Genomic DNA, 27,795 nt, shown 5'->3' with positions numbered 1-27,795 from the left:
GTGTTACTTCTAAATAATGAAGAACCTAACTCATTAAAGAAACAAAATCCATTGTTCTTCTAGGAGGATCAGGGATTAAGCCTTTTCTGGAACGTTTTGGAGAGCATTGCCAGGAGCGTAGTACACAAAGTCCTGTTATCACTGGAGGACACAGGACTCCCATTATCACTCCAAATACAAAGACAATCCAAGAAAGACTCTTCAGGCAGAATGAAGTATCCTCTACTGCTAGTTTAGCACAGCAGCTCAAACAGGTATGAATTTCTACTTGTCTGTAAGGACATGGAATGATTAGACTTGAATATTAGACATCTGTTGGAGATGTAGTGCATAAGCTGAGACTGCATCCACTTTTGTCTTGAATGTTTTCAGGAACGTGAAAAAGAACTTGCATGCATCAGAGGCCGCTTTGACAGGGGCAACTTGTGGAGCGCTGAAAGAAAAGAGAACTCCAAGAAAAAACGCCTAGAAACAAAATCGGTAACATATTGGAACTTGTCGTAAGGGAATCTGTAAGAGTGCTTTAGGTTATTTATTATTAAATTTCTTTCTAAATCACTGTTCATCCAAAGATCAAAAATATACAGTAAAAATCCCCCGAAATATTGAACATAATAACAGGTAATATTGAATACAACTAAACTAATTGGACAACAGTCGAATATACCCTGAGGCCTGAATTATCTTACTTTTCTAGGAGAGTTTGGTTCAGGTTAACTCAAAGCACCTTCCCAATTCTGATGACAACTCACAGGTAGCTGAAGAAAAGGCTGCAGAGATAGCCGTAGAAGGCATAACTTCTGGTAAGAATGCTCTATGATAAAACTGCCCCATGGTAAAATTATCTGAACGTGAAAGAATAAGTCTGAATCATGACTAGTAAATTGTTTGATAGAAGCCTAATTTATGTTTCAAAGTGCCAATACCTTCCCTTATGGCGGGTGGGAGCGTATGGCACTCCATATGTAGTTGGACTCCATTTGCCTCTGTCAGATTACAGGAGTCATTGTTCAGCATTACCTGGACAGCTGCAACTTTTCCACTACTTCTGTAAATGCCATGTGAGACATACATTTGCCCCCATCCATCCTCTCCCTGGGTAGAAAATAACGCCTGGCCTGGGTGATTGGATAATTGTGATTTCAATCCCTGGGACTTGGAACTTTTTAAATTCAGTATGAAAATGACATATGGGCAGGTTGGGAAGGATGTGTGTGTGTTCACTATATTGTCTATTATCTCCAATATTTATATGAATTACTAAGAATCGTAAGGCGTGCCACTTAGAACTTTAGATAGAAATGTCAGATTAATAGGACTACTACATATTGCTGCCTGAGAAGCGAGATTTCTCATCAGCAAGTAGATGCTGGGTGTCTCAAAGTCTAGCCTAGTACAAGTCCATTGTAAAATGGCCTAACATAGATTAGTTATGAACTTTATTTAATAACTGCTTGCTCTACTTAAGTAACTTATTCCTTGAAACTTACAGGCGCTTCAGAACATGAAAAGACAAAAGAGCTCAGTCCCTTGAAAATCTTTTCACCACAGACTCCTGTAAAAACACTTTCCAACTCAAACCTTGAGCAACTTCCTGAGGAACAGAAAGGTTTGTATTTCCTAATTCTTTGTACTAAATTCGTCTAGTTATCTAGGCTGTGTGCTTCAAAGGTTGTCTGGCTTAGCCGTAAACCACTGATGGTCTTTAACATGCAGCTAGGCTCCTTGATAGGGACGCGGGTGGCGCTGTGGGTAAAACCTCAGTGCCTAGGACTTGCTGATCGTATGGTTGGCGGTTCGAATCCCCGTGGCGGGGTGAGTTCCCATTGTTCAGTCCCAGCTCCTGCCCACCTAGCAGTTCGATAGCACTCTTAAGTGCAAGTAGATAAATAGGTACCGCTTTATAGCGGGAAGGTAAACGGCATTTCCGTGTGCTGCGCTGGTGCTGGCTCGCCAGCTGCAGCTTCATCACGCTGGCCACGTGACCCGGAAGTGTCTTCGGACGGCGCCGGCTCACGGCCTCTAGAGCGAGATGAGCACGCAACCCTAGAGTCGGACACAACTGGCCCGCATGGGCAGGGGTACCTTTACCTTTACCTTAGGCTCCTTGATAGTGATTGGAAAATATTACGTGGTGACAATGCATGTCTGGAAAACTGCCTTGGTCAGACCACACCTGGAGTTCTGTATCTAGTTCTGGGTACTGCAATTTAAGAATGCGTTTGAGCTGGAAGGTGTGCAGAGAATGGGGACAAGGATGATCAAGGGTCTGGAAACCAAGCCTTATGAGGAACAGTTGAGGGAGTTGGATATGTGTGGCCTGGAAAAGAGAATGAGATATAGATTTAAGGGCTGTCTTATGCAAGATAGAGCCAGCTTGTTTTTTCCTTCCCTGAAGGGTAGACTCAAACCAATGGATTCAAGTTATAAGAAAGGAGATTCAGACTAAACATCAGCAATAAACTTCTGACAGTAAGCGCTGTTTGACAGTGGAACAGACTCCCAGGAGAGGTGGTGGACCTTCCTTGGAGGTTTTTAGGCAGAGGATGGATGATCATCTGTTCTGAATTCTTGAGGTGTGATTCCTGCATTGCAGAGGGTTGGACTAGATGACCCTTGGGGTCCCTAATATCTCTACAATGCTATGATTCTATAAGTTTATATCATACCCTTCTTGAGTCACTAGACCTGTTTTTAGTATTTGTATGAAGAAAGGCACTAACACCTTATCAAAGAAGGAAAGTTGGGGGAAAGGCTGTTGGCATTCAGCGTCAGTAGAGGTCCTCCATAATTTTGGAGTGCATTGTCAACAATATGCTGATGACACACAGCTCTACTCCTTTACATTTGCAGGTGTGACAATGTATGGGCTAGCTTAATCTCTTGCCTCAGTAATGAACTGGATGAAAGCCAATAAACTGAAACTTAATCCAGACAAGACAGAGACACAGTTAATGGGTTGTTCTCTTGAACAAACATGGGATTTGGCCTGGTCTGAATGGAGTTACAGTCCGTCTTTAGCTATAACTGTTGCTTGAGGGTCAAGTTGCCTCGGTGGCATGGTGTCCATCAGCTTAGAGTTAGAGGACCAGCTGTGCCTTTTATCTGGACGGGTACAGCCTAACTTCTGTTGTATATACACTGGCAAACTCTAGATTTGATTACTGCAATATGTTACATGTGGGACAATCTCTAAAGATTCTATGGAAAGTTCCTCTGGTGCAGAATTTGACAGTCAAATTGTTGACCTGTGCAGCATGGCCTGAATATATAATGCCAATTCTGGAACAACTGCACTGGTTGCTATTTGAGGCTCAATTCAAAATGCCTGTTTGACGTATAAAGGCTTGTGTAGCTTAGGTATTCCCCAAGGACTGTCTCTCCCCACATGAACTGACCTGGACCCCACAGTTGTCATCTGAGGCCCTTTTTTGGTCTGGAGGATGGTGATGCAAGAACAATGGTGCCTCGCCATCCTGCTCATGCAATGCTCTCCCCCAGGGAGGCATGCCTGGTGCCACATTTATTTGTAGGAACCTGGCCGAACCTTTCCTCTTTACCCAGGCTTTTGGCCCTTAAGTTGACTTTGTGTGTTTTACTTTCCAGACAAAGAGCCCGAGCCTGAAGCGAATGACGAAATGAATAGTTCACAGGTGATAAGTGACATCTTTGATGAAGTTCTTCAAGAGGATGGGCCTGACATAGAGAAACTTAAAAAAGAGATGAGTATGACCTTGGAAGCTGATTGTGAGGATGAGCAGGAGCCGCTGAATATTTCCTCAATGTCCCTCCTAACACCTTTAACAGAGTCTGTTGCTGTTGCAAGTCCAGAGGTAAGAAGAGATGCTTAATTTAATGCTGCTATTTGTCTATGTCCAGGTTGTCATAGACTCAAATTCTAGAAAATGAGGAAAACACGCCTTCAAACTTGTAATTCTCAGTTTGCTATTAAAATCCAATTCTCAGCATTATAACGTTGTATTTCTTTGAATTTTAATTACAGATAGAATGATCAAAGATCTATGTCTCTTCCAGGTTTTTGCATCCCCATGTAAATTGGTTGATGAGGCGAGCAATACAAGTGATGATAGTCCAAAGTCTAACAAGTTTCAAAGAACATCTGTCTGCAGAACTGAATCTGGAAGCAGCATTGGGTCCTTGTCAGAGGAGCGTAATCTGTATAGGTAACCACTTGGCTAAGCGTTCTATTCAGCCTCTTAAATTTTAGTACAATGCAGAGAGAGGACTAAAACAGCCAAGCCAAGTGTGGGGAACCTTTTTCAGCCTGAGGGCTACATACACTTCTGGGAAACCTTATGCAGAGGGCTGGATTCAGATGTCAGTGGTGGGAGATGAAAGAGCCAGCAATTGTACTTGTGGCTTATGGAGAGTCTTGGGAACCGGATAGAGAAGCCCCTGGGCCTGATATTCCCCACGCTTGATTTAAGGCTAATCCAGATTTCTTTCTGGAAAATGGCCTCATGGGAAAAGTAGAAGGGCAGCACTTTTGCCCTTCCTGAAACATTGACTTAGCCATCATTGTGTCTTTGAAGAAATCCACATTGCTATAATCTTCCTAAGGGTGGTCCTAGAAGCTGGTTGTGCCTCTATCTCAATTTGGTCAGGATGAGTCAATCTCTGTTGTAAACCCTTTCTTGCCTCTGCACTTTCTTAACTTAATTTGGTCAAATACTTTGTATCTTTCTAAAACTGAGCTTTGCTTTTGAAGTATCGATGCCTATCGATCACAGCGATTTAAAGAAGTAGATCGTCCTTCAATAAAGCAAGTGATCGTTCGTAAAGAAGATGTTTCTTCCAGGCTCGAGGAGAAAAGGAATGGAACGTCTGATCAAATTAACATCAAACGCAAATTACAGGTGCTTAGAATGCTGCCTTCCAATCCTAGAGAACTGACTTCTCATTCTATCCATTTAATTTTTCCTACAAGGATTATAAACTGCCAACATACATACTTTAGGAGTAAAAATGAAGTTACCTGGGGCCACTAGCAGTTTGGATTTCAGCATAGTTTTTGAATGCCAGGTTAGAATTAACTATGGCTAATTTTCCATGGTTGAGAGAATTTACTCATAAGGAGGAAGTGTATAATCCTGCAGTCCAATCCTGTAACTGGATTGTCAATCCTGTAACTGGATTGTCATAAAGGATGTCATATAGAGGAGGGAGAAAGGTTGTTTTCTGCTGCTCCAGAGAAGCGGACACGGAGCAATGGATCCAAACTACAAGAAAGAAGATTCCACCTAAACATTAGGAAGAACTTCCTGACAGTAAGAGCTGTTCGACAGTGGAATTTGCTGCCAAGGAGTGTGGTGGAGTCTCCTTCTTTGGAGGTCTTTAAGCAGGGGCTTGACAACCATATGTCAGGAGTGCCCTGATGGTGGTTCCTGCTTGGCAGGGGGTTGGACTCGATGGCCCTTGTGGTCTCTTCCAACTCTATGATTCTATTCTATGGATAACATGAACAGAGCTATGTCTGCACCAGCCTAAATTGCTGATGAGAAACTTCAGGGTGGATTCGTTTCCAAAGAAACTGAAGGAAACGTGACAAAATAATGGTCTGAGGTTTTACTAAGTCTACTTATCTGACTACATGTTTAGGAGCTGAATAATGAAATCAATCTGCAACAGACAGTAATACATCAAGCCAGCCAAGCTCTAAACTGTTGTATTGATGAGGAACATGGGAAGGGTTCACAAGAAGAAGCAGAAGCTGAGAGACTACTTCTTATCGCAAGTATGGTGGTTGTTTAAAGATGGCTTTCTATGTAAATAACGTAACAGGCTTTATTGCCCAAAAGATCACACTAGACTGTATTAAGCATACTGTATTCTTTTTTACTCAAAGTGATTCTTCAGCAATAAGCTACCTCATCTAAATTTTCCATAAATAAAAGATTTGAAGAAAGTGTTAGAGCAATGTGCAATTGATCTATGAAATTTTCTGCCATCCTGTGGTGATGGCTTTAAGAACACCCTAAAACTTTATGAAGGCTAGTTCTGTGAATGAATGTTGGCTAGCCCAAAGCCTCCATTTACCTCTGAATATCACCTGCTAAAAGCAAATCCTTAAGGCCATCATTTTTCATATATCTAACTGACTTCTATTCAAAATGAGTTCATTAGATGGAGGTTGGTTTTGATCCAACAATGGGATTCAATTTTAAACATTTTGTGGGGTGTGTCTGTGACTTGAAAACAACCTGTAATTGGTTATGAAACATATACATAACTTTATTTTTATGTTTGTACAGCTGAAAAAAGAACAGCATTATTGGAAGAGCTAAACAAACTAAAAAATGAAGGATCTCAAAGCAAGAAGATTAAAGCTGATTCAATGCCTAGTGGAGTTTCTCCATCCAGGGGCTCAGTGAGTCTGTCAGAAATGCGCCTACCTCTAAAAGCAGACTTTGTATGCAGCACTGTCCAGAAATCAGGTAATTCCTTTTGCTGTGCTTGTGTGGTTGGAATTATGGTTCAGTGTAGCAGCTGATATAGAGACGGACCTGTAAGTCAGGAAGTCTCTGGCTTGCAGGTCACATCTTCCATGAGTTCACTAATTGCTCTTGGGAAAGCCTCTCAAGTCCATCTTCATTTGAACTGGAATTTTAGAGCAGAGTTACCTTTCCTTACAGCATTCTGTGTTTGCAGTACTCCTTTTTCTTCTTAAGGTGTAGATCAAGCAACATTTCTTTCATCCACCCCCAAATCTCCTAGCTGAATTTTCCCCAAATTAATGCTGTTGCGTTCCATTCTCCAGTGATTGGCAGTTTATGTCCCAATAATCAACTTCATACCTCCTATTTTTCTTTTTCCACCACCATTTTCCTCTTGCTTTCCTTCTCTTTCCATATTTAGATCGCTTTCCCCACATTCCTGAAGCCATTGTACACTTTAATCACTGTGTTTAAGCAACTTAAGCTGCTGTTTTTAATGCTCAAGATACCAACTACTACTGTGGCCTTATATCTGATGCCTTCAGCCTTTGCTGCTGCTGCTACATTGGTCATGTGAAGGCAGTTGAAGGCAGCAGCAGCAATAGTAGTGAAGACAGGCAGCAGAAGAAGCCAATTGTTGCTGCGGAAGTGCTTTAATGAGTTAGAAGTACTAATAATTGAAACAAAACAGTTTTTGGTTGAGTACTTCCCAGAACTGTGAATATAGTGAAATTAAGGAGCACCTGAAAAATGCTAGGAAAACAATAATGGTTTTTAAAAAACAGAACAAAATAACCTACCACTTTTTTTATTTGGGTTGGTGTAGGCAGATATACAGTGCAATCATATATAAGTCTCCTTAGAGGTCAGTCCCATTGTGTTCAGTGGACTTACTATGAGTTAATTGGTATAGGATTGCAACTTTTGTGATCTTGCCTTGTGTGCAGTTTTGACTAAAATACTTCCAGCTTCTCCCTGAGTTTCATCATTTCATTTGAATAACACACCACATTCCATTTTACAAAATCTTTAAATCACTGTGAAACTTGATCCTCCCAGTTTAAATCAACTGTCTTACAAACCATAAAAAATAAACATGGGTGCATTAAACTCTGCAATAAGTTGATTGGAGGCAAAAATGCTGAACCACTTTGTTCTTTAATCTTTTGTGTTAGCTGCTTTTGTAAAACAGATTAAGAGAGCCTGCTTAAACTATTCACAGAAACAGCAAACTACTACTACGTAGTAATGTTAAAAGCAGGAGCAGAAAACATGGTTGCTACACCGTTAGCAAGTACTGCAAGTTCCCTGAATGGTGGAGATGCTCTTACTTTCACTACTACTTTTACACTGTAAGTACTTATTTGTTTAGCTATTTAATCTTATTCTTCTTTATAACACTGTTATATGCTAACCATTTGTGCCCTCCATAGCTGTTGACAATCACAACGAAGCATTAAGAACAAAGCTTAGTTTAAAAACACAGCAGCAGCTTCAAAAAATAAAGTTCTGGAGATCCAAAAGCACATTTAAGGAAAACTTTATTCCTCCAAAAAGAATGCTCTCTCTCACTCCCACCTCAACCCAGTCTTCCTCTTTTCAGATACTGGGAAGTGGTAGATTAGCTGCAGTCCTTTTAATTAGGATGGCGCATAAGAAAATAGTGAGTGCTTGCCTGTCTTTCCTACACCTCAAACTGCAGGACTGCTGTCTCTGGTGTCCTTGCACTCCAAAATACACTGCTTTGTTCCAGCTGGAGAAAATTGTGTACATGCTTACTTGTCTGCTATACAGCTGTCTTTGATACTGGGCTGCTAGTTTGGGAGTGGTTCCTACTTGCCTAAAGTAAAATGGCAGGGGTCTCAAGCCCACTTTTGACAAAACACTATTGATTCTGAACTCTTATTAAGCTTTCCGCAGGAGTTTGAGAGAAAAGAATTAATCCCATATGCTTCAGAAGTCTGAAGTTAATCTTGGCTGGGGGATGCTTGAGAGCGAGAGCAGCAGGGCTCTGAATTCAGCAGTGGAAGCTACCCTAAGATGCTCTTCCAAAATCTTACAGGCTTACACCTGGTCCTGATGTTCCATAAGACAATCAGGAAAATACATACTTGTCAAGCTGTTTGCCAGGGAGCCCTGGACTGCCTGAGGTTGCCCTCTGCTTTTTTTGCGGCCCTTAGACAGGCATAGATCCAGTAGGAGCTCCCACAGCTTCTGTTGCGATTTATTTGATTTATAAAACTTGACTTGGAAACTGTATTAGACTTAGGAATTGAATTGAACCCTTTCTTCCATTTTTTTTTTAAAGGCAAGATGTGGCCAGTGACTTTGAGATAAACGTTGAAGTTTATAGCTTGGTATGTATCTCTCATCTTTCGATGGGCATCTATTTTGAGAGAACACTTGGGGGGTGCAATAGACTCTTAACATCTCTCTTTCATTTATTAGGTACAGAAGAAAGAATCCACAGGCATTGATAAAAGGAAAAAATCAGCTAAGTCAAAGGTAAAGGGAATAATTGAATAAATTGGTGATGTTAATCTGTGCTAAAATACTTTAATACAGAGGGAAGAACACTTTTTCAAATCAGTATGACACAATATCCTTTTAAAACAAAAATGTTGTTCTTTAAGCATATTAAGATTATAGTCAAATTTACTACTCTGCCTTTGTGAACTGATGGCAGAATAAATCTTGAAGTGCTTCAGCTGAATAACTTAAGTTCAGTCATCTTGCACAGCATAATGTCGGTTCTAACATTTTACTGCCTGTGAATATTTTCCATAATTGCATCTAGTACATGGTTTTTTCCTCTCTTTTTTGCTTCTTTGATGCCCTGTTGTTGCTTGTCTGGGGACGTCATTCAAATTGTAACTCAGTGCCCTATACTGCAGCCATGTTGGCTGGTGGCAGGGTTGTTTAAAAGTGGAAAGAGTTCATAATCATGTGACAGGAACACGACAAATTTTGTGAATGATTGAAGTAGTATAGAGTGCTTTAAGCAAAGTGGAGCATCTTCCTTTTGTGGAGTTGCTCTCAGGATCCTTATGACAGCAACTCCACTCCGCAGTTGGTAGTAGAAAGACCCTGTGGTGGGAGGCACAATCCAGCAGACTCTGAGGTGGTTTTCGCCTGCCCGCCTCTCCTGTAATCTTTCCCATGGAACAGGATGGTAGATCACCCTGTTGGAGTGGGGAAGAAAAGTTCACCCAGAGCTGGGCCTGATTTCTTCAATATGCGCTGCTTGCGCTTCTAAAAATGTATTCCCTGAGAAATTAATAACCTGAAGATTCCAAACAAATGCCATCCACAATTGTGATGTGTATGCAGATGGACTCTATGAAGTACAGTGGTGCCGCGCAAGACGAAAAGAATCCGTTCCGCCAGTCTCTTCGTCTTGCAGTTTTTTTCGTCTTGCAAAGCAAGCCCATTAGCGGATTAGCGCTATTAGCGGTTTAGCGGCTATTAAAGGTTTAAGGGATTAGCGGATTAGCTGCTAAAAGGTTATTAGCGGCTTAGATCCGCTGATAAGCGGCTTAGATCAGCTGTTAGGCGGCTTAGCCATCAGCTGTCAAGCGGCTTAGCTAACAGCTGTTAAGCGGCTTGGGGAAAAGGGGGGGAGGGGAAAAAAACCCCAGGAATCGCAAGACATTTTCGTCTTGCGAAGCAAGCCCATAGCAAATTCGTTTTGCGAAGCACCTCCAAAACGGAAAACCCTTTCGTCTAGCGGGTTTTCCTTCTTGCGAGGCATTCATCTTGCGGGGCACCACTGTATGTATTTCTATACAGCACTGTCGTGTGTGTGTGTGTTTGGAAGTACATCTGTTTTGGATGTTAACTGCTGACAAACGTAGCTAATTTGTTAACTTTGCTTTAAAACCTAGATGCTCTGCTGTTGTGAGGTCTTTAACAGCCCTGTATAGAATATAACATTTAGAGTGCATTTGTCTCTTCTCTAATCTCTTAGGCTATTACTCCAAAGAGATTACTGACATCTATTACTGCCGTAAGTATTAATATTTGAATGATTTAAAACTCTCTCACACACATAACTTACCTGTGACCAAGGCTTTTATTTCTAGCAAGATAATATCATGCTAGAGATCATAGTTACTTGCTTTTACCATACCTGTTCCGTAAACGATCAGTAACTTTCAGCCATTCAGATGCAACCCACCCCCATCAAGTGCACTGTCTAAAATGTTCTTTTAACAACCTGTTTCCATGTGTTTTTCTTTGTTTTGACAGAAGAGCAACCTTCTTACGCCAGGTAAAATTCATTGTTTTTATTGCTTTATTGTCCCATTTGCCATTAATTGTTTTATGTACACTACTAAAAGCAAACAATTAAGCAGTGTATATATATATAAATGTACTAAATAAGTAAAAATAAGCAAAATATATTTATAATAAGTAAATAAAAGTTTTGTCTGTAGATGGCGCTTTTGTATGTTGCCACAGATGCTGCTGCTCCTGTTTGAGAGGAGGGGAAATACCTCTTCTAAGAGCGTGCTGGCCATCTACAGTTTTTGTTGCTTACAAATATTTGGCAACATTTTAAAAAAATAAGGGATTCCTTCTTAGTTGAGAGAGAGGTTTTTAATTGGTCAGATTTTTTCTTTTCTTTACAGGTATGTTTAAATTTAAGGTATACTTATTTTTTTTCTTTACAGTCATGGCAAGTCCAGGAGGACCCAATGCTGTGCGCACAAGTAACTTTGTTCTTGTTGGTTCACACACAATTTCCCTATCTTCAGTTGGGAGTACCAGATTCTTGCTGGACAAGGTAATCAACATTGATTCGTTTTTTCAATATATTTTATTATGTAGTTTGAGCTTAGTGTCTCCCTGCATTGCCACCCGACTTTCTTGCCCTTGTAGGCAACTGACTGTAAATCTCTATGCTTGTATCCATGCATGAAAATACTCAACACGTACATGATTGCTTTATTGCTTAAATGGCTGCGCTGTAAAGTAAGTAATAGTCTTTGCTGGGACCTAAAATGTCTCCAAAATAGTTGTCCATTTAGGAGACAGTATTCTGAGGATGCGAGGGGTGGAATTCTTTATCATTGTTTCCTAATGGTATTTAAAACACAGGCTTCTGGAAAAGGCAAGTCAATGCTTATATTCCTCTGCCTGAGGAGATTAAAATGTTAATAGCTTAAGAATGTTGATCTACTGCTGCTTTTCTTAAAATTTGGGGGGGGGGGGTCCTTGAAGCCTAATGCAGGGATTACTGGGCTTTCTAAAGATTAACTGTAGGTCTTAGAAATTAGTTAAGATTTCTTGGCCATTCCTGAGCAGTTTGTTTTTGTAATAATGGAGGTGCTTAGTAGTTGGAAAGGCAAATGCACAACTTAACCACACTAGCTGTCCTGATGGTTCTCATTCACACTACTTGGTTTACAAACTTAATCCGTTCCGGAAGTCCGTTCTAAAACCGAAACCGTTCTTAAACTGAGGTACGTTTTCCCTAATGAGGCCTCCCGCCACTGGTGCCCTTCCACCGTTCGGCTTCCGTTCTTAGACCGAGGTAAAGTTCGCAAACCGGGACAGTACTTCCGGTTTTGCGGAGTTCGTAAACCAAATAGTTTGTAAACAGAGCTGTTCTTAAACCGAGATACCACTGTACTAGGAGCTTGAACTGGGAAACTAAATTTCACATTTGATATACTGTATTTTTCACCCCGTAGGGCGCACCGGCCCATAGGGTGCACCTAGGTTTTTTGGGGGGGCGGGGAATAAATAAAAAAAATATATTTCCCCCCCAGGCTCGGGGCTGGGGCGGGGGAAGCTCGGGCTACCCCCGACCCCAGCCCCCAGATCAGGCAGCTCTCTGCAACCCTTGGGAGACCGGCGCGACTTTGTGACGGGCTCCCAAGGGTTGCGGAGAGCTGCCTGAAGCCTGGGGCGAGCTCCGCTGCGCTCCCCAGGCTTCGGGCTGCTGTCCACAAGCCTTGGGAGCCCGGCGGGAACTCCCGCGGGCTCCCAAGCCTTGCGGATAGCTTCCTGAAGCCTGGAGAGTGCGAGGGGGCTGTGCGCACCTACCCCTCTCGCTCTCCAGGCTTCAGCGAAAGCCTGCATTTGCCCCATAGGACGCACACACATTTCCCCTTCATTTTTGGAGGGGAAAAAGTGTGTCCTATAGGGCGAAAAATACGGTATACTATGAAGCAGGAGCTTCACTTGTAAGCATGTGTGTGTTTCAGCTCTACCTTGGTTGTCCAGTACATCAAACCATTTCTGCAACTTACTTTATTTCTTTAACTAGGAAACTGACGAGCAGTTTAGGTTGGGTATGTCACTCTGAAGTTCAGCTTAAAAGCTGAAACAGAATCTTGCAAGGCAGATAATTGGTGTCATGCTGCTGTTTTTATCTTTTCCATTTTGTTTTGCTTTTAGTTGCATTCAGCGTTGCTCATTTCCTTTTTCCTAGATAAATTATGGAATTAAAGAAAAAGAGCTGTTGGGTTCTTTGTTCCAGGATAAGGTTGCTATGTTTTCTTCCAAAACAGTTCCCAGTGCATGCTGCTTATGTCATCACTAAACTTTGCTCATTGCTGTACTGACACGCTGCTTTAAGGACCACCTTAAGATTCTCAGAAGTGGAGATTTGGTAAATGAAAGTTAACTTTTAGGAAGAATGTTAGGTGGGGTTTTGTGTGTCAAGCAGATCTCTGGGAGCCTGACTTTTGAACACACTATCCTGTGTGTATAAATTTCCTTGGCTATGTAAATAGCGGCCAATTTCATCAAAAACTTACGTTGCTGAGAGACATTCTCATTTTTCAACATTGTATGTATCCCTTCTGGCTTGAAGCTCTGGTTTGGCTTTACCTTAATCAGAAGCTAAAACAGGACACTGTAAAATTTGCGAAATTTAGCTTACTCGTCTTGTTAACTCACCTTTCTGAAATTTGGGCAGTACAATACTAACCTTTCTAGTTTCTACTAAGGTAAGAGTAAATTGCAGTATTAGCAGGTTCTGTTCGTTTTACTTTAGAGAGCTGGTGTTAGAAGTATGGCTGGTAACTTGGGAGGCATTAAAAATATATCTAAGTTGTCAAAACGAGAATGGCCTAGATAGCAGGTGCAGAACCTCCCAATAAATTACTCTTGTATCACTTTGGCACAAGCTTTTTTGGCTTTTGCTACAAATGATGGCTTCAGTCCATTATTACCTTCAGTGCACTTGTGCAGGTTCTACTTGTTCATTATCCTTGTACCAAGGGGATCTTATATATATGCAGTGGCGTAGCGCGGGTTGTCAGCACCCGGGGCAAGGCAAGTAATTTGCCCCCCCGCACTGTCCCTCCCCCAGATAGTCCCTCGCTCTCTCTCTCCGCACCGCACCGCACCGCACGCCTGGCACCCTCTCCTCCACAGTGGGCAGCAACCCGGCGGCTTGGATCGGATTCGCACAGCCAGCACTGCAGTGAGAGAGAGTGAGTGAGCCAGGTAGGGGCAGAGAGCTGCGAGTGCGAGCGCCCCCCCCCCCAGATGCGGCCGGCCCCCCCTGCACCCCCCATGCTACGCCACTGTATATATGCACTCTTAACTCATCATGGAAAAGCACGGAAAACCTGTGTGACACAGGGTTTCAGACAGCATGCTCAGCTGTAGTATTATATTCCAGTTAATTTTTTAATGGTAACTGTTGAAATTCTGTGTAGTTCTTATTTTATCAAGATTTATTGGCTGAATTCTGCACTTCGTTTATGGGAAAATATAAGTGTAAAAAAAAGAAAGAAATCTACTCATGTTAAATTACTGAAGCTGAAATAAAAGGAAAATATTGATATGCAAACCTGTAAGGATTTGGCCCACCCTTAATACAGTGGTACTCTGGATGCGAACGGGATCCGTTCTGGAGCCCCATTTGCATCCTGAAGCGAATGCAACCCGCACCTGCGTGATTCGCTGCTTCCGCGCATGCGCGTGACGTCATTTTGAGTGGCGAAACCCGGAAGCAATGCGCTCCGATGCTTCCGGGTCGCCGCGGAGCGCAACCCGAAAACACTCAACCTGAAGCTACTTCAACTCGAAATATGACTGTACCAGAAGAACTTTCTTTGTTGGTGTTGGTGACATCACAATTAAAAAGAGGAACATTTAAGTAGGTGTGCAAACCATATTGCATTTTAGTTGCATATAGAACAGTTTGTCACTTACTTGCTTTCTGAAGCGATTAGCCTCTTGACCACTCTGCGACAATCATTTACCTTTGCTTATATCTACATTTCCTGTTACCGCTGCAGAATAATATAGACTGAGGTTACCTACCAGTACCTACTAAAGTCTGCCAGCTTTTGTTATAAGCAAAAATTAAATTGACATCCGATGCAAATTCCACTGGATATAAGCCACCAGTGACTTGTATGATATATAGACTGTGTAAACCATGCTTGGCATGTTATTACAGACTGAAAAAGAGATTCTTCAGTGCTTCATTTAAAATGAAAGAAAAGATGTGGGAAATGGCGTAAATTATTCTCTGTGCATGAATGCAGATTATTCTAAATTTGTGCTTAAAAGCAAACCCATTGGTGTCTTGAATGGCCTGTGTAATAGATTTGGGACTGAAGTAAATTCACAACTGTATTTCTAAAATGTATATAGGAATGCCATATCTGCATCTGGAATTGTAGTGTTGTTCCAAATTGAAGCTCTTGGGTCAATTTAAAACCTGGAACTTGTCATGCTTGTCTTTGCTTACACCATATAGTATTTACAGAAGAGTTAAAGTATACTATTAAATTCACTTCTAAAAATGTGCTGATTTATCAGAGCTGAATTCGGAGTGTCATGTTGCTTCATAAAAGCAACGGATGGGTGTGCTGTACTGTTTTGCTATTCATTTGGTTTTTGAATATGTACAAAGTATCTATTGAAATTGACTGTAGTGACATGACCAAACTTTGGAAAGCCTGTTTGGGTCCTTCAAGTGTGCTGTCAGTATTCCTGGGAGAAGTGGACTTCCTGCTTTGTGCTGTGTCTTGCTGGAGGTGATGGCCTCTGCTTTTGGATGTTACTTGGCTGTACTGGCTATCCAATAATAAGAATACATAATACCACAACTAACACGAGTGAGGTTTTCAAAAAACAAAAAACCCACAGTATGAGTGGGTTTTGTGTTTGGAAAAAACTAGGCTGTAAGCCTTCAAGCTCGCTGGTTGAAGGTCTTTTGCAGCTGTGATAGATCACGTAGCTATGTTACTTAGAGGCTGGGGAAGAATCCTAAATCTGGTGCTACTAGTGTACCTCTGATGAAGCAATGGGCTTCATGATGTAAGGACCTGGTCTTGGTCAATATTGGATCATTTCTTCTCAATTTTCTTTCCCTCCTCAATGGCTCACAGGTGGGATCCCTTAATCCTAACCAGAGTGCATATTGTAGCACACTTTGGATAATCCCAGGAGCATAATTGGATGCAATGTTGCTAAGTCAATCATGCAGGTATACATGGTACAATTGCCTCTGCAGAGGACTAGGGTGAAAATCATGTGTGTGAAATACTCTGCTTACTTTTTAAAAAGCCAAAAACAGTATTGCTAAACTTGGTAGAATCAATCAACATTCTTCTTACTTAACCATGTGTATTTTAACAACCATGTCAAGCCTTGTCCTGGCAATGTTTCCCATCTTACACCCTGACTTTCTCCAGCTTGGTGGCAATTCTAGGGAGCCTTGCTTCTGGTTTTCTTCAGCCTCTGACCATTACTGGTAAATGGCCAGAGACAACTTCCTCTTCTCAAAAGCTTCTGGAATCTAAGCATTCAAACTTTCAGCTGAAATATGTGTGAAGAAGGTTGTTCTATATCTGAGATTAATGATGCTCACAAGTGAATGAGTTTTTTGTCTTCATGTAGATATGGCTTGTTAAAGAGAAATACAATTCTGAGAATCTTCCATCTATTTATTTTCCAGGTTCCTTTTTTGTCTCCCCTGGAAGGTCATATTTATCTGAAAATTAAATGTCAAATAGATTCTTGTGTGGAAGAGAGAGGTTTTTTGGTAAGTTATCAGTGAATGCAAGTATAGATCTATATCACATGCACACACTGTTGGTGGCAAGATGGGGGGAAAAAGGTATATAAAATGAGAATTCCTGCATGCCAAGATTAAGGTTTGGGGCAAGTACTCTTTGGTGAGAGAACCCCAGCAGAGATAGAAAATCATAAAATATGCAGCAAAGAAAGGGTGGAAATATAGGCTGTTAGACCTGTAAAATATATACCCTTGTGAATTCCAAAACTTCCCTCTTCACCCAGCGTAGAAAAAGACCACGTATGGTTTACTTACAATCTCTTTAAAGGTCAGGTTCATGAGCATCAGTCAGAAAAGCTGCACAGGCAGTAAAACATGACTTACTTGCAAAGTGGTGAACTTTCTTAAACTTTTGGTATAGAAACTCGAGAGGCTTGTGAGAGCTATTCACATGCTGAATCCATCAGGTAAACTGAAGGGGAATAAAAGATTGATTACCTAGTCTATCCCAAGATGAGCTAAACATCGCAGGATAACTTACTGTATGTAGACTTAAGCGTGCTAGACACACACACACACACTTGTCAAGCTCATCCTTATCTGGAGTGAAATTCTAGAATTGTCCTTAGAAGTTTATCCTGATATATAGGGTTAATCAAAGCTTATGTACATGGCAAACCATTCTGTAAGCCTTGTGTGACTCTTTAGGTTCTGGCTAACACAGCAGGGCTAGACTTATTTCAAAAGTCCTTTAAAAGCAGTTACTAATGTGATCATGGCTGTTAATCCACAATTATTAGTTTAGCTGACCTGTTACTGCTGGATCCAGCAGATGGCACCATGTGCTATATAAAACCACTGACAATCCCAAGGTAGCAATATCTGTATATGTTAGAGTTGTGCTGCATTGATTACATCTTAAGAAAGGCACTATCTGAAGGATGCAGTAAAGTCTTTAGACGTGCCACAGGAAAATAACATAAAGTGTGTATTGTGATTTTATGGTACCTTTTATCAGTTTATGGGTTAAACCACAGAGCCTAGGACTTGCCGATCAGAAGATCGGCGGTTCGAATCCCCGCAATGGGGTGCGCTCCTGTTGCTCGGTCCCTGCTCCTGCCAACCTAGCAGTTCGAAAGCACATCAAAATGCAAGTTGATAAAAAGTACCACTCCAGCAGGAAGGTAAATGGCGTTTCTGTGCGCTGCTCTGGTTTGCCAGAAGCGGCTTAGTCATGCTGGCCACATGACCCGGAAGCTGTACGCCGGCTCCCTCAGCCAGTAAAGCGAGATGAGCGCCGCAACCCCAGAGTCGGCCACAACTGGACCTAATGGTCAGGGGTCCCTTGACCTTTACCTTTTTATCAGTTTATTTAAAAAAGCAGGATGGAGACTCCAGATATTCGCAGGCATGGAGTGCTGGCTGCTTCAAGGCCCATTTATGAGAGTTGGGAGAGTGGGAGTGGGCATACTTGCTGAGATGTACCGTATTTTTTGCTCTATAAGACTCACTTTTTCCCTCCTAAAAAGTAAGGGGAAATGTGTGTGCGTCTTATGGAGCGAATGCAGGCTGCGCAGCTATCCCAGAAGCCAGAACAGCAAGAGGGATTGCTGCTTTCACTGCGCAGCGATCCCTCTTGCTGTTCTGGCTTCTGAGATTCAGAATATTTTTTTCTTGTTTTCCTCCTCCAAAAACTAGGTGCGTCTTGTGGTCTGGTGCGTCTTATAGAACAAAAAATACGGTATATGGGTGGGCAGAGAAAAGTGGCAACAGGAGTGTAGTGTTTTCAGTTGCTAAAAATTCAAGGAAACCTGTTGGACTTAACTTGTGAAGAAATGTGTCGGAATAGCCTTGGTGTTCAGCGATCTTTCTCTCTCCAGACTATGTTCGAAGATGTTAGTGGCTTTGGGGCCTGGCATCGGCGCTGGTGCGCTCTTTCTGGAAACTGCATCTCTTACTGGACTTACCCGGATGACGAAAAACGAAAGGTGATTATTTGTGCTAAAAAGTACTTAAGCTAGAGGCTGTCTAGATTTTGTTCTAGCCTGAAGTTCTGCAACATTGAGACCTTTTTGTCAGGCTTTACTTCAGCTGCTGTAATTCAGGGTGCATCCATGTGTTGCTGTAGCAGCATTGCTTTGTGTCTAGACCTGCTCTATAACATTTCTTAAAAAGATTAAGTGGTGTGAATGACATCACATCTTCCTGTGCAGCTTTCAGAGGCAGCTATGGGCACCTTTTCAGGAATTAAATCCTCCACACTGAGGCGGAGACTGAAATGCTATATTTAAATTCCTTATTTCTCTGTGCTGTGAACACTTGGGTTTTTTTCTTTTCCTTTCAGCATCCTATGGGTTCAATAAACCTGGCGAACTGCACTAATCGTCAGATCGAACCAGCTAACAGAGAGTTCTGTGCTCGGCCGAACACTTTTGAGCTCATTACGGTTAGGCCTCAGAGAGAGGATGACAAGGAAACACTAGTCAGTCAATGCAAAGACACGCTCTGTGTTACCAAGTAAGTTAACTTGCTTGATTTTAATCTTTTCTGGATGGGTAGTAATGTTAGTCTGTTGGTGCAAAGCCAAGTCTTGAAACACCTTAAATATTAAACCAATTTATTTTAGTGCAAGTGTCCATTAAACCATATCCCATAACGTGGGTGTCTTGGTCTTGCAGAAGATATTGGGCCCCTGCTGTTATGCTTTGTGCAGCACTGATTGTGGCATGCTAACAATCAACAATGCCTTAGGGCAGCCTTCTCAAACCCAGTGCCCTCCTGCCATCCTTGACCATTGGGCCATGCTACCTAGGGCTGATGGGCATTGGAAGGCACCAGCTTCAGGGAGGCTGGCCTAAGTTTACTATTTTCCTAAGATCAGGGCATATTACTTCTTCATTTCCAATTAGTTTGGATTCCTTTACTTGGACAGCAGGTATGATATCTGCATTCTTCATCCAATCATGAGGCTGATTTGGGAATTCTGCTATTACAGTGGTACCTCAGGTTACATACTTTTCAGGTTAGAGACTCCACTAACCCAGAAATATTACCTCGGCTTAAGAACTTTGCTTCAGGATGAGAACAGAAATTGTGCAGCGGTGGCGCAGCGGCAGCAGGAGGCCCCATTAGCCTAAAGTGGTGCTTCAGGTTAAGAACTGTTTCAGGTTAAGAACACCTCCAGAACGAATTAAGTTCTTAACCCGAGGTACCACTGTACTATTGTTTTGGATCTTATTGCACGGTTATAAGGTACTTCTAGAGAATAATGTATTTGGTAATGAAACTGTCCCACTTTATCCTTGTATGAGAAAGGCCTATCGGTCAATATTAATGCTTACTATTTCATTTCATTTTTTTAAAGGAACTGGTTATCGGCTGATACTAAAGAAGAGCGTAATCTGTGGATGCAAAAACTCAACCAAGTTCTTATTGACCTTCGCATGTGGCAGCCCGATGCTTGCTATGTGCCTATTGGCAAACCTTGAGCTGCAGGGAAGATTTCTCATGGGAGCTTGCTTCAAGCCACATGCTGTGCTCTTAATGTAGACTTTTTTATGAGGTCCCTTGGGATTATTCATTACACTTCATGCTTTAAAATCTGGAAGGAGAGGTGGTGTTATATTAGGCTCCTTGCTGCACTCAGAGTTCTAACTCTTCTAGGATTGGAGTATGGTAGTAGCTGTGTTTTTAAGCTCTATTTGGCTGTGCTAAATACTTTTTATATATAATATTTCTTGAAATATGTAGTGCAGTACACAATTAAAGTACCAGTTTATTTTAATTGATCAGAGCTCAGTTTATTTCAGGAACTGAAAAAAAATCAGCACAGGAGGAAAAAAACCTTAGAGCTTTATCAGTGTGCATGTTTCTCCTAAGAAGGATGCCTCAGAAGTTGTTTAGCTTTAGTGGGAAGCTGAAGCAGGAACTTCAATGATTTATTTATAAAGGTGTTTTTCACCTAATTAGGAAGTTAAAAAGTAAAACACCCCATTGTGTTTAATGTTCTGAATACTTGGCACTTGCAAAAAGTGTCTGTCTCAAGAACACCATAGAATAGTCATAGAACCCAATAGAAATAATGAGGTTAAAAAGAAAAAAATGGTGTATGGTTTACAGCTATGATCAATTATGAAGTACATTGCACATTTTCTTAGAAAACATGTATGTAGTTTTCTTGAAGCTGCTTTAAAAAACAAACCTTTATTTACTCTTATATATCTAGCCATTTTCATGCATTTCCTAGTTTGAATGAATTAAAAACTTTCACTGATCTGAGCACTAGGAGAGTAAGATGAATTTCATTTAGCTGCTGCAGAGTTGCAATATGCAAAGTAATATTTCTGAGAAACCAACTTCAGCCGATGAGCACAATGTTAAGGCTGCTCACTTAAACAGCAAATGCGCGGGGGTCACAAATGCTTTCCACTTGGTGTCACAATGCTATATTACTGCTGCATGCATTTTTAGATAGCAGCAATAGGGTACTTCCTCTAAATTGCTATGGCTTTAAGTTGAACACTAACATTCTCCCCCCCCCCCACAGCATATTTTGTATTATCACTTTAAATACCTACTTTTTCTGATGTTCTTGAACTCTTCCCCATTAAAAAACCCTTAAATGTCTCCAAAGGGGGAGTGCCTGCCAATGAGGGTTGTCTTACAATGCTGAAAAAAAAATGTGGGTTTGGTTCCAGAGCACGGAACTGAAAATCTAGACTAATAAGCCTTTCCCAAAATAATGCCCAATATGATTCTATTCTGGCTGCAGTGTTACACTCAGATGGGTTTTGTGAATGCACTTCATAGGAACCCAGTGCTGATTTATGCTGGTGAAACTTGCAGAACAAGCTAGTAAGCAATTTGTTATGTAAGGAAGAACAGTTATAGATTTGTGAGAGTACACGGAAAAGTAGAGTAAGTAGAATGTGTTGCAAATAAACTGTGTGAAAGAAGAAACGGAAGTAAATAGCTACAAGAGTAAAATAAAAAATATATTGGCAAGGATGTGGTGCTTGCTAACTGAGATCTGCTTAGTTTACAGTATCAGATGAGATTTTGTATGTTTAGCACAGCATGGTCATAGGTTTATGTGACACATTTGCAGCAAGCCTCACCTCACTAAATATATTGACCAGACCTTGGGAAGAAGAGGGGGACAAATATTCTGAAGATGACAGCTGGGTCCTCCCCAATAATGTTGCAGCCTTGGAAAAGCAGCAAGACTCTAGTCGAGAACATTATTGGAAAACAAGATGATGAAGTGGCAAATCACTTCCTGGTCAATTCAGAAGAAAATTAATTCAGCAAACAATTTCAGCTATAATAAATAGCACTGCATTCATTCATTTTTTAAAAAACAAAAACCAGCCAGCTGCATGTGAGGCAAATAGCATTTGATTAAGACCTTTAACACGACAATAATGGAACTCGCGTCCTACTGATTTAACTTTATATATGTATACAAGCTCAGACAGACGCTGATGAGTCTTAGAAGCAATTCAAAGGGGAAAGTGACAACATGTTTGAATTAACTCCAATTTGAATATGCATAAAATCCTGAGTATGATGGATTTACTTAAAAATTGACTGTTATTTCAATAAGGAATTGATTAGGAAATTTATCCACAAGTCTTTCATAAATAATCCCTATTCAAAAACTTCATGAAATAGCACTAAACTGTAAAACCTTTGCAGGCATGTGCTGTACCATATAATATACATGATAATCTTTATCCCCATGAATTTTAAGGATATTTTGTTATGCATTTATACTTTATTTCTAAAATAAAGCTAACTGCTCATGATTCCTTCTGCCTGTTATTCAGTGTATTCATACTTACATACTTTACTTAATCTGTTGTACTAATCATATGAACAAAGTTTCAGGTCTCATGGATTCACACAGAAAGGAAAGGAAGAAATTAAGTTTCCCAGTTGGATGGACATAACCCAGCATACTGGGAGTTTTTAATCAGCCCTGAATAAAAGAAACATGTACCGTAATAGACTTTTCACCAGCCCTGTGGCCCATGGCTTATCCAGTTCTTTCCCTGTCTCACCCAAGACAGCCTTTTGTTCCTAGTAACTCCTTTGGGCTTTTTATATAAGATTAGATTTTTCTTGCTTGTAAATTAAAAAGATAAGGCTACAGCAGGCGTCCTTATCTGCTACTTTTCTAAATGAAATTCAGGGGATACTCTTGATTCACTAAAAAATGCACAGCTGAATTATATATTAACTAGATCAAATCTATACATTTACCTCCAGACCCAAAAGTCTATAAAACATGAAGAAAGTAAAGCCATTCCATTTTGTTAAAAGCTTTCCAAATCTATATAAACAATGGTTGAAACCAGCCTTTTCCAATTTACATAATCTTTAGCATTTACCATTCTCCAGATACTACACACTGTTCTTTTAAGAAATCCTTATTTAACCATATTTGCACCCCATGATCAAAGCTTAAACCTAATGTGATTGCAAAAAACATAGTTGCAGTTCAGTAACGATACAGGAACAGAAAATATGAGTAAAGATAGCTCTTTGCCTGGTTCTGGAAGTATTAATATTGTTGCTTCACTCCGTGACTGGGATTTTACCTTCAGTTAATGTACAATTAATTAAGGATGAAGTTGAAGATCAGGATGGGAAATTAGAGGGGTAGCTGGAGAATACAGACCAGAAATTGGATATGAAACTTAATGGTATACTTGAGGATCTCTTAAATGAAAATTAGGGGAATATGGAAATCACATATATTCTACTGTGAATATGGAAAGACTGTAAATTAAACAATAAGCAAAGGAAGGAGTTTATACAAAGAAGCAGTTCAGCAAGCAAATAAAGATAAAACTAAAAGTACCCAAAGCAATTACAAATTCAGAGGTATTCTCAAATGGAGAAAAAAGAAAAGCCAGCAAATTATCTTATATTATTTGAACTTTGACAATAGTTCAGCAGTAGTATTTTTTTAAAAAATACCATATTTTTCGCTCGATAACACGGACCTGACCATAACACGCACATAGTTTTTAGAGGAGGAAAACAAGGGGAAAAAATTCTGAATGAAACAGTGAATGTATCATTTTTGTGCTTCATGCTATGGCCACAGACATGTGATTTGACGGTGAGTTTGGGGTAGCCCAATGCAAAGATCCTGAGGATCCATGTGGAGCCATGCTTTGTAACCACGTTTTTGCACCATTGTGGCCCCAGGCAACAGTGGGTGTGTGATTTTTTTGGTGCAGGCTGCAGCCATGGACATGTAATGTGATCTGATGGTGAATTTGGGGTGACCCGATGCAAAGATCCTGAGGATCCATGTGGATCCGTGCTTTGTAACCACGTTTTAAGTGGGGAGGGAAGGAAAAACACAGAAGGGACAAGGAGCTCGAGATGGCTAAGAATGCAGGAGAGGGGTTTAACGGGAGGGAGGAAAGGAAGGCAAAAGTTTTCCCCCACCCACCCAAACCAGCCCCCCCCCTCTCTCCCACCTGCATGTTTCTCCTGCATGTGGAGAAGCAGCTGGCTAACAATGCAGGAGAGGGGTTTAAAGGGAGGGAGGAAAGGAAGGCAAAAGTTTCCACCCACCCACCCAAGGCAGCACACTCTCTCTCTCTTTCTCTCCCACCTGCATTTTCCGGCTGTCTGCGATGCTGGACGCAGCAGCAGCGGAGCACGGGGAGGAGGAGGTGGTGGCTGTCGGCTGCGCTCCTAGCCGACGGAACCTGAGCCGGGTGGGCTGGAGCCTGCGCGCAGTGTGACTAGGAAGGAATTAGAAGGAAGGACGCGATCCTTTCCTTTCCCCTCTGCTTGCCAGGAGGGCAGGGGATATCCCCTCTCTTTGTTGCGTTTGAGCAAACACAGCAACCGAAAACAGAAGAGGGTGGACAGTAAGACCCTGAGGCAGAATGCAGGAAAGCAGCAACCGCCTCTCTTTAGCCTTCCCTCCTCCGCGATCTGATTTTTGCCCCTGTACTCGGGCCAGTGGGCTCCAGGGACCACACATTCACTCAATAACACGCACAGACATTTCCCCTTACTTTTTAGGAGAAAAAATGTGAGTGTTATAGAGAGAAAAATACGGTAGTTAACATTAAAGGAAATTTAGCCAAAGAAACTCAATGAGCACAGCTTTACATTGGGGGACCTTTAAGAGCTCTATGTGATATGAGCTCGTAGAAAATAAAAGAAGGGCAAATACTCATTTTAGTGACCCATCCAGATGTTTTATTCAAATAAAGAAGAAAAAATCAATATCTAGCAGAATTTTTGAATACACTATAAATAGAGAATTCCAATTAGATTTAATGTGTATCGGTAACAAATTGACCTGAAGAGGCTTGGTAGATTGATGGGACAAATGGGTGAAAAACCTTGCATAAAAGCAGTCTCCTATGAGATTCCACATCTATACATAAGTAAAATTTTACCACTGGTGCATTCAGCTTTCCATTCGGCTGCCAGATAGTTGATAAAGAACTACAGTGGTACCTCGGGTTAAGTACTTAATTTTGTTCCGGAGGTCCGTACTTAACCTGAAACTGTTCTTAACCTGAAGCACCACTTTAGCTAATGGGGCCTCCTGCTGCTGCTGCGCCGCCGGAGCATGATTTCTGTTCTCATCCTAAAGCAAAGTTCTTAACCTGAAGCACTATTTCTGGGTTAGCGGAGTCTGTAACCTGAAGCGTATGTAACCCGAGGTACCACTGTATTTGCATCCATCAGCCTTTTATGTTCCAGCATCCCAAAGTCGGGACGCAGGTGGCGGTGTGGGTTAAACCACAGAGCCTAAGACTTGCCGATCAGAAGGTCGGCGGTTCGAATCCCTGCGACGGGGTGAGCTCCCGTTGCTCGGTCCCTGCTCCTGCCAACCTAGCAGTTTGAAAGCACGTCAAAGCGCAAGTAGATAAATAGGTACCGCTCCAGCGGGAAGGTAAACAGTGTTTCCGTGTGCTGCTCTGGTTCGCCAGAAGCGGCTTAGTCATGCTGACCACATGACCGGAAGCTGTCTGCGGACAAACGCCGGCTCCCTCGGCCAATAAAGCGAGATGAGCGTCATAACCTCAGAGTCGGTCACAACTGGACCTAATGGTCAGGGGTCCCCTTACCTTTACCTTATCCCAAAGGTTAGCTTGGTTTGTTGGGAAAGGTGTTCTTTATTCTGAATGGTGAGATGCCAATGTACAGTGGTACCTCGGGTTACATACGCTTCAGGTTACAGACTCCGCTAACCCAGAAATAGTACCTCGGGTTAAGAACTTTGCTTCAGGATGAGAACAGAAATCACGCAGCAGCGGCATGGTGGCAGTGGGAGGCCCCATTAGCTAAAGTGGTGCTTCAGGTTAAGAACAGTTTCAGGTTAAGTACGGACCTCCGGAACAAATTAAGTACCTAACCTGAGGTACCACTGTATTTAGCATGCTGAAATCAGTGGCCTCCTTGATCTTTGAACACTGCTACAATCTCGTCGTTGGATGGATTTTCTTTTCCAAGAACATGAGGCCATTCATGAAGTATCTTCTTCCAGATGATTCTTGCTCCCAGGGCAGAAACAACCTGGAAGCAGTCAAAACAAAGGGGCAAGTTAGTACATCACTTTTGTCCCATGCAAGGAAGAGCTTCATGTGCTAGATTTGGGCACATTTTGTGCCACATTGCTAGTTGTGGCACAAAAATGTGGCCAGTAAAAACAAAACTTGGCGCCACTAACATGGCCATGAAATTTAATACTTAACAGTCCCTGGTTCATGGAGATTTCTGTAACTATAACATTATGGGCTGCACATTGCTCAGTGGATCTCATGTTTACGAAATGCCTGTTTCCTTAGATTTGTTTGGCTACTACAGGAACAATGCAAACCAAGTTTTCAGCGCGTTCAGAGTGCAAAATTGGTTTGAAAGGAAAATTAGTCCCTGCCTAGCATGCCTTTTACAACAGACTCTCCTATCTAGCTAATATATGTTTTTACCTGATGTGTTTGACCCACAATTTTAACCTCCAATGTCCTGAGACATAGATTCTCAAAGGGCCAAGTCCCCGCCATGTGCGAATGTGATAAGGTGACGCCGGAGTCGCTCCAGCACATTATGTTTTCTTGCCCCTTGTTCAATGTGTTACGAGCAAATCTGCTGGGATCAATCATACAGAAACTAGCGGGTACCCCTCCAACATTCCACCTTGCCCAAATCTTGCAGGATAAGGATACCCATACGACCCTGAAAGTGGCTAGGTTCCTGGTCGCGGTCCTTACCCAAAAGCGACGCCAAGGAGCACTACAAGCTAATTAAGGCGTAGGATGCCATTTTATCTTATAGTATTTTATTGTTATAGCGGTGTTTTAGCGGCTGTTTTTTTCTTTTTTTGTTCCCTTCCCTATTTTTTTTTTTTTCTTTCTTTTTTCCCCACGTGCACAAGTTGTTATTTATGTTTTTTCTTGTATGGGCCTATGGCCGTAATAAATAAATTTGTTGTTGTTGTTGTAACCTTTCATTTTTGCTATATTAAGGTTGATCTACTTTCATCTCAGAATTTCGCTGGGACTTCAATGACTATGTGACTAAAATTAATAAGAAAGCCCGCTTACATCAATGACACACAGAAACTGTACAATGCACCTTTAAGACATAGTTTTTAGTGATCCTAAACAGATTTCATGTCTTAAACTCCAGGAGATTTTTGTGGCAGGAGGCAAAACCAACATATGTGCATCTTTTCTTTATGAGGAGTGCTAATTTTGTCGCAGGTGCATTTGTTTGGGAGCTATAAGTAACCACTAAACAGGTATAATTCTAGCAAAATCAATTATTGTGTAATAGGACAATATAATTTTATCTCACGGATGCATTGTCCCCTGTGTAGGTGGAAAAGTCACATTAAATGGACTACATGGTATTTCAATCTCTTTCCCACCATTGGTAAATAAACATCTCCCTTTCTTGTATTTGAAAAATATACATCACAAATAGCTATTTTTGCCTTAACAGATTTAGCCTCACCTCTTAAGACTGCAATTACAAGCATGTTTACCTGAGAGTAAGTCCAAAGGAACTTACCTATTAGTAAACACATATAGGAATCTACTCTATGAAGAGACCAATTTCCATTAATTTGGTTAATCTTGGCTTCCAGCTACTCAACAAATGTAGCCATTTGGGTGGCTCAAAGTATAAAGAAGATGCTTTAAGAAGGTGATTTCCCTCAAGCAACTGAGGGAAGTTTTTAATATGTGACATTTTAGTGTATTTTTCATCTTTGTTGGAAGCGCCCAGAGTGGCTGGGGAAACCCAGCCAGATGGGCGGGGTACAAATAATAAATTATTATTATTATTATTATTATTATTATT

General features: G+C 41.4%; 2 protein-coding genes and 1 long non-coding RNA gene across 12 annotated transcripts in view; 1 reads left to right on the top strand and 2 right to left on the bottom strand.

Moving 5' to 3' along the window:
* Window positions 1-22,253, top strand: part of ANLN (anillin, actin binding protein) — a 495,425-nt gene extending 473,172 nt beyond the window's left edge. For 3 of the 4 annotated variants that reach the window (XM_083407017.1, XM_083407016.1, XM_083407015.1), the window contains exons 6-24: window positions 64-254; window positions 373-480; window positions 698-803; window positions 1,493-1,609; window positions 3,607-3,833; window positions 4,036-4,184; window positions 4,730-4,877; window positions 5,620-5,755; window positions 6,273-6,455; window positions 7,678-7,807; window positions 8,764-8,812; window positions 8,904-8,960; window positions 10,423-10,461; window positions 10,704-10,725; window positions 11,129-11,241; window positions 16,387-16,473; window positions 18,327-18,434; window positions 18,791-18,963; window positions 19,811-22,253. In XM_083407017.1, coding sequence (XP_083263143.1) covers window positions 64-254; window positions 373-480; window positions 698-803; window positions 1,493-1,609; window positions 3,607-3,833; window positions 4,036-4,184; window positions 4,730-4,877; window positions 5,620-5,755; window positions 6,273-6,455; window positions 7,678-7,807; window positions 8,764-8,812; window positions 8,904-8,960; window positions 10,423-10,461; window positions 10,704-10,725; window positions 11,129-11,241; window positions 16,387-16,473; window positions 18,327-18,434; window positions 18,791-18,963; window positions 19,811-19,934 — 2,267 coding nt within the window. In that variant the 3' untranslated portion in view covers window positions 19,935-22,253. Of the gene's footprint in view, window positions 1-63; window positions 255-372; window positions 481-697; window positions 804-1,492; window positions 1,610-3,606; window positions 3,834-4,035; window positions 4,185-4,729; window positions 4,878-5,619; window positions 5,756-6,272; window positions 6,456-7,677; window positions 7,808-8,763; window positions 8,813-8,903; window positions 8,961-10,422; window positions 10,462-10,703; window positions 10,726-11,128; window positions 11,242-12,894; window positions 12,949-16,386; window positions 16,474-18,326; window positions 18,435-18,790; window positions 18,964-19,810 lie in introns of all 4 variants that reach the window. The other variant, XM_083407014.1, reaches the window with a different exon arrangement.
* LOC310661330 lies at window positions 3,835-5,136 on the bottom strand. Its single transcript, XR_014503908.1, has 2 exons — window positions 4,997-5,136; window positions 3,835-3,898 (listed from the first exon to the last, which is right to left on the bottom strand). It is a non-coding gene; the product is annotated as an uncharacterized lncRNA (long non-coding RNA).
* A 3,615-nt stretch (window positions 22,254-25,868) lies between the features above and the next one.
* Window positions 25,869-27,795, bottom strand: part of AOAH (acyloxyacyl hydrolase) — a 94,144-nt gene continuing 92,217 nt past the window's right edge. For all 7 annotated transcript variants that reach the window (XM_083407076.1, XM_083407080.1, XM_083407081.1 and 4 more), the window contains one exon: window positions 25,869-26,007. In XM_083407076.1, coding sequence (XP_083263202.1) covers window positions 25,879-26,007 — 129 coding nt within the window. In that variant the 3' untranslated portion in view covers window positions 25,869-25,878. The remainder of the gene's footprint in view (window positions 26,008-27,795) is intronic.

Source organism: Podarcis tiliguerta (genome assembly GCF_965153285.1).
Source record: "Podarcis tiliguerta genome assembly, chromosome: 12".
In the NCBI taxonomy this organism is placed as follows: Eukaryota; Metazoa; Chordata; class Lepidosauria; order Squamata; family Lacertidae; genus Podarcis; species Podarcis tiliguerta.
Note: the sequence above shows the minus strand (reverse complement) of the source record. Positions and strands in the feature narration are given on the sequence as shown.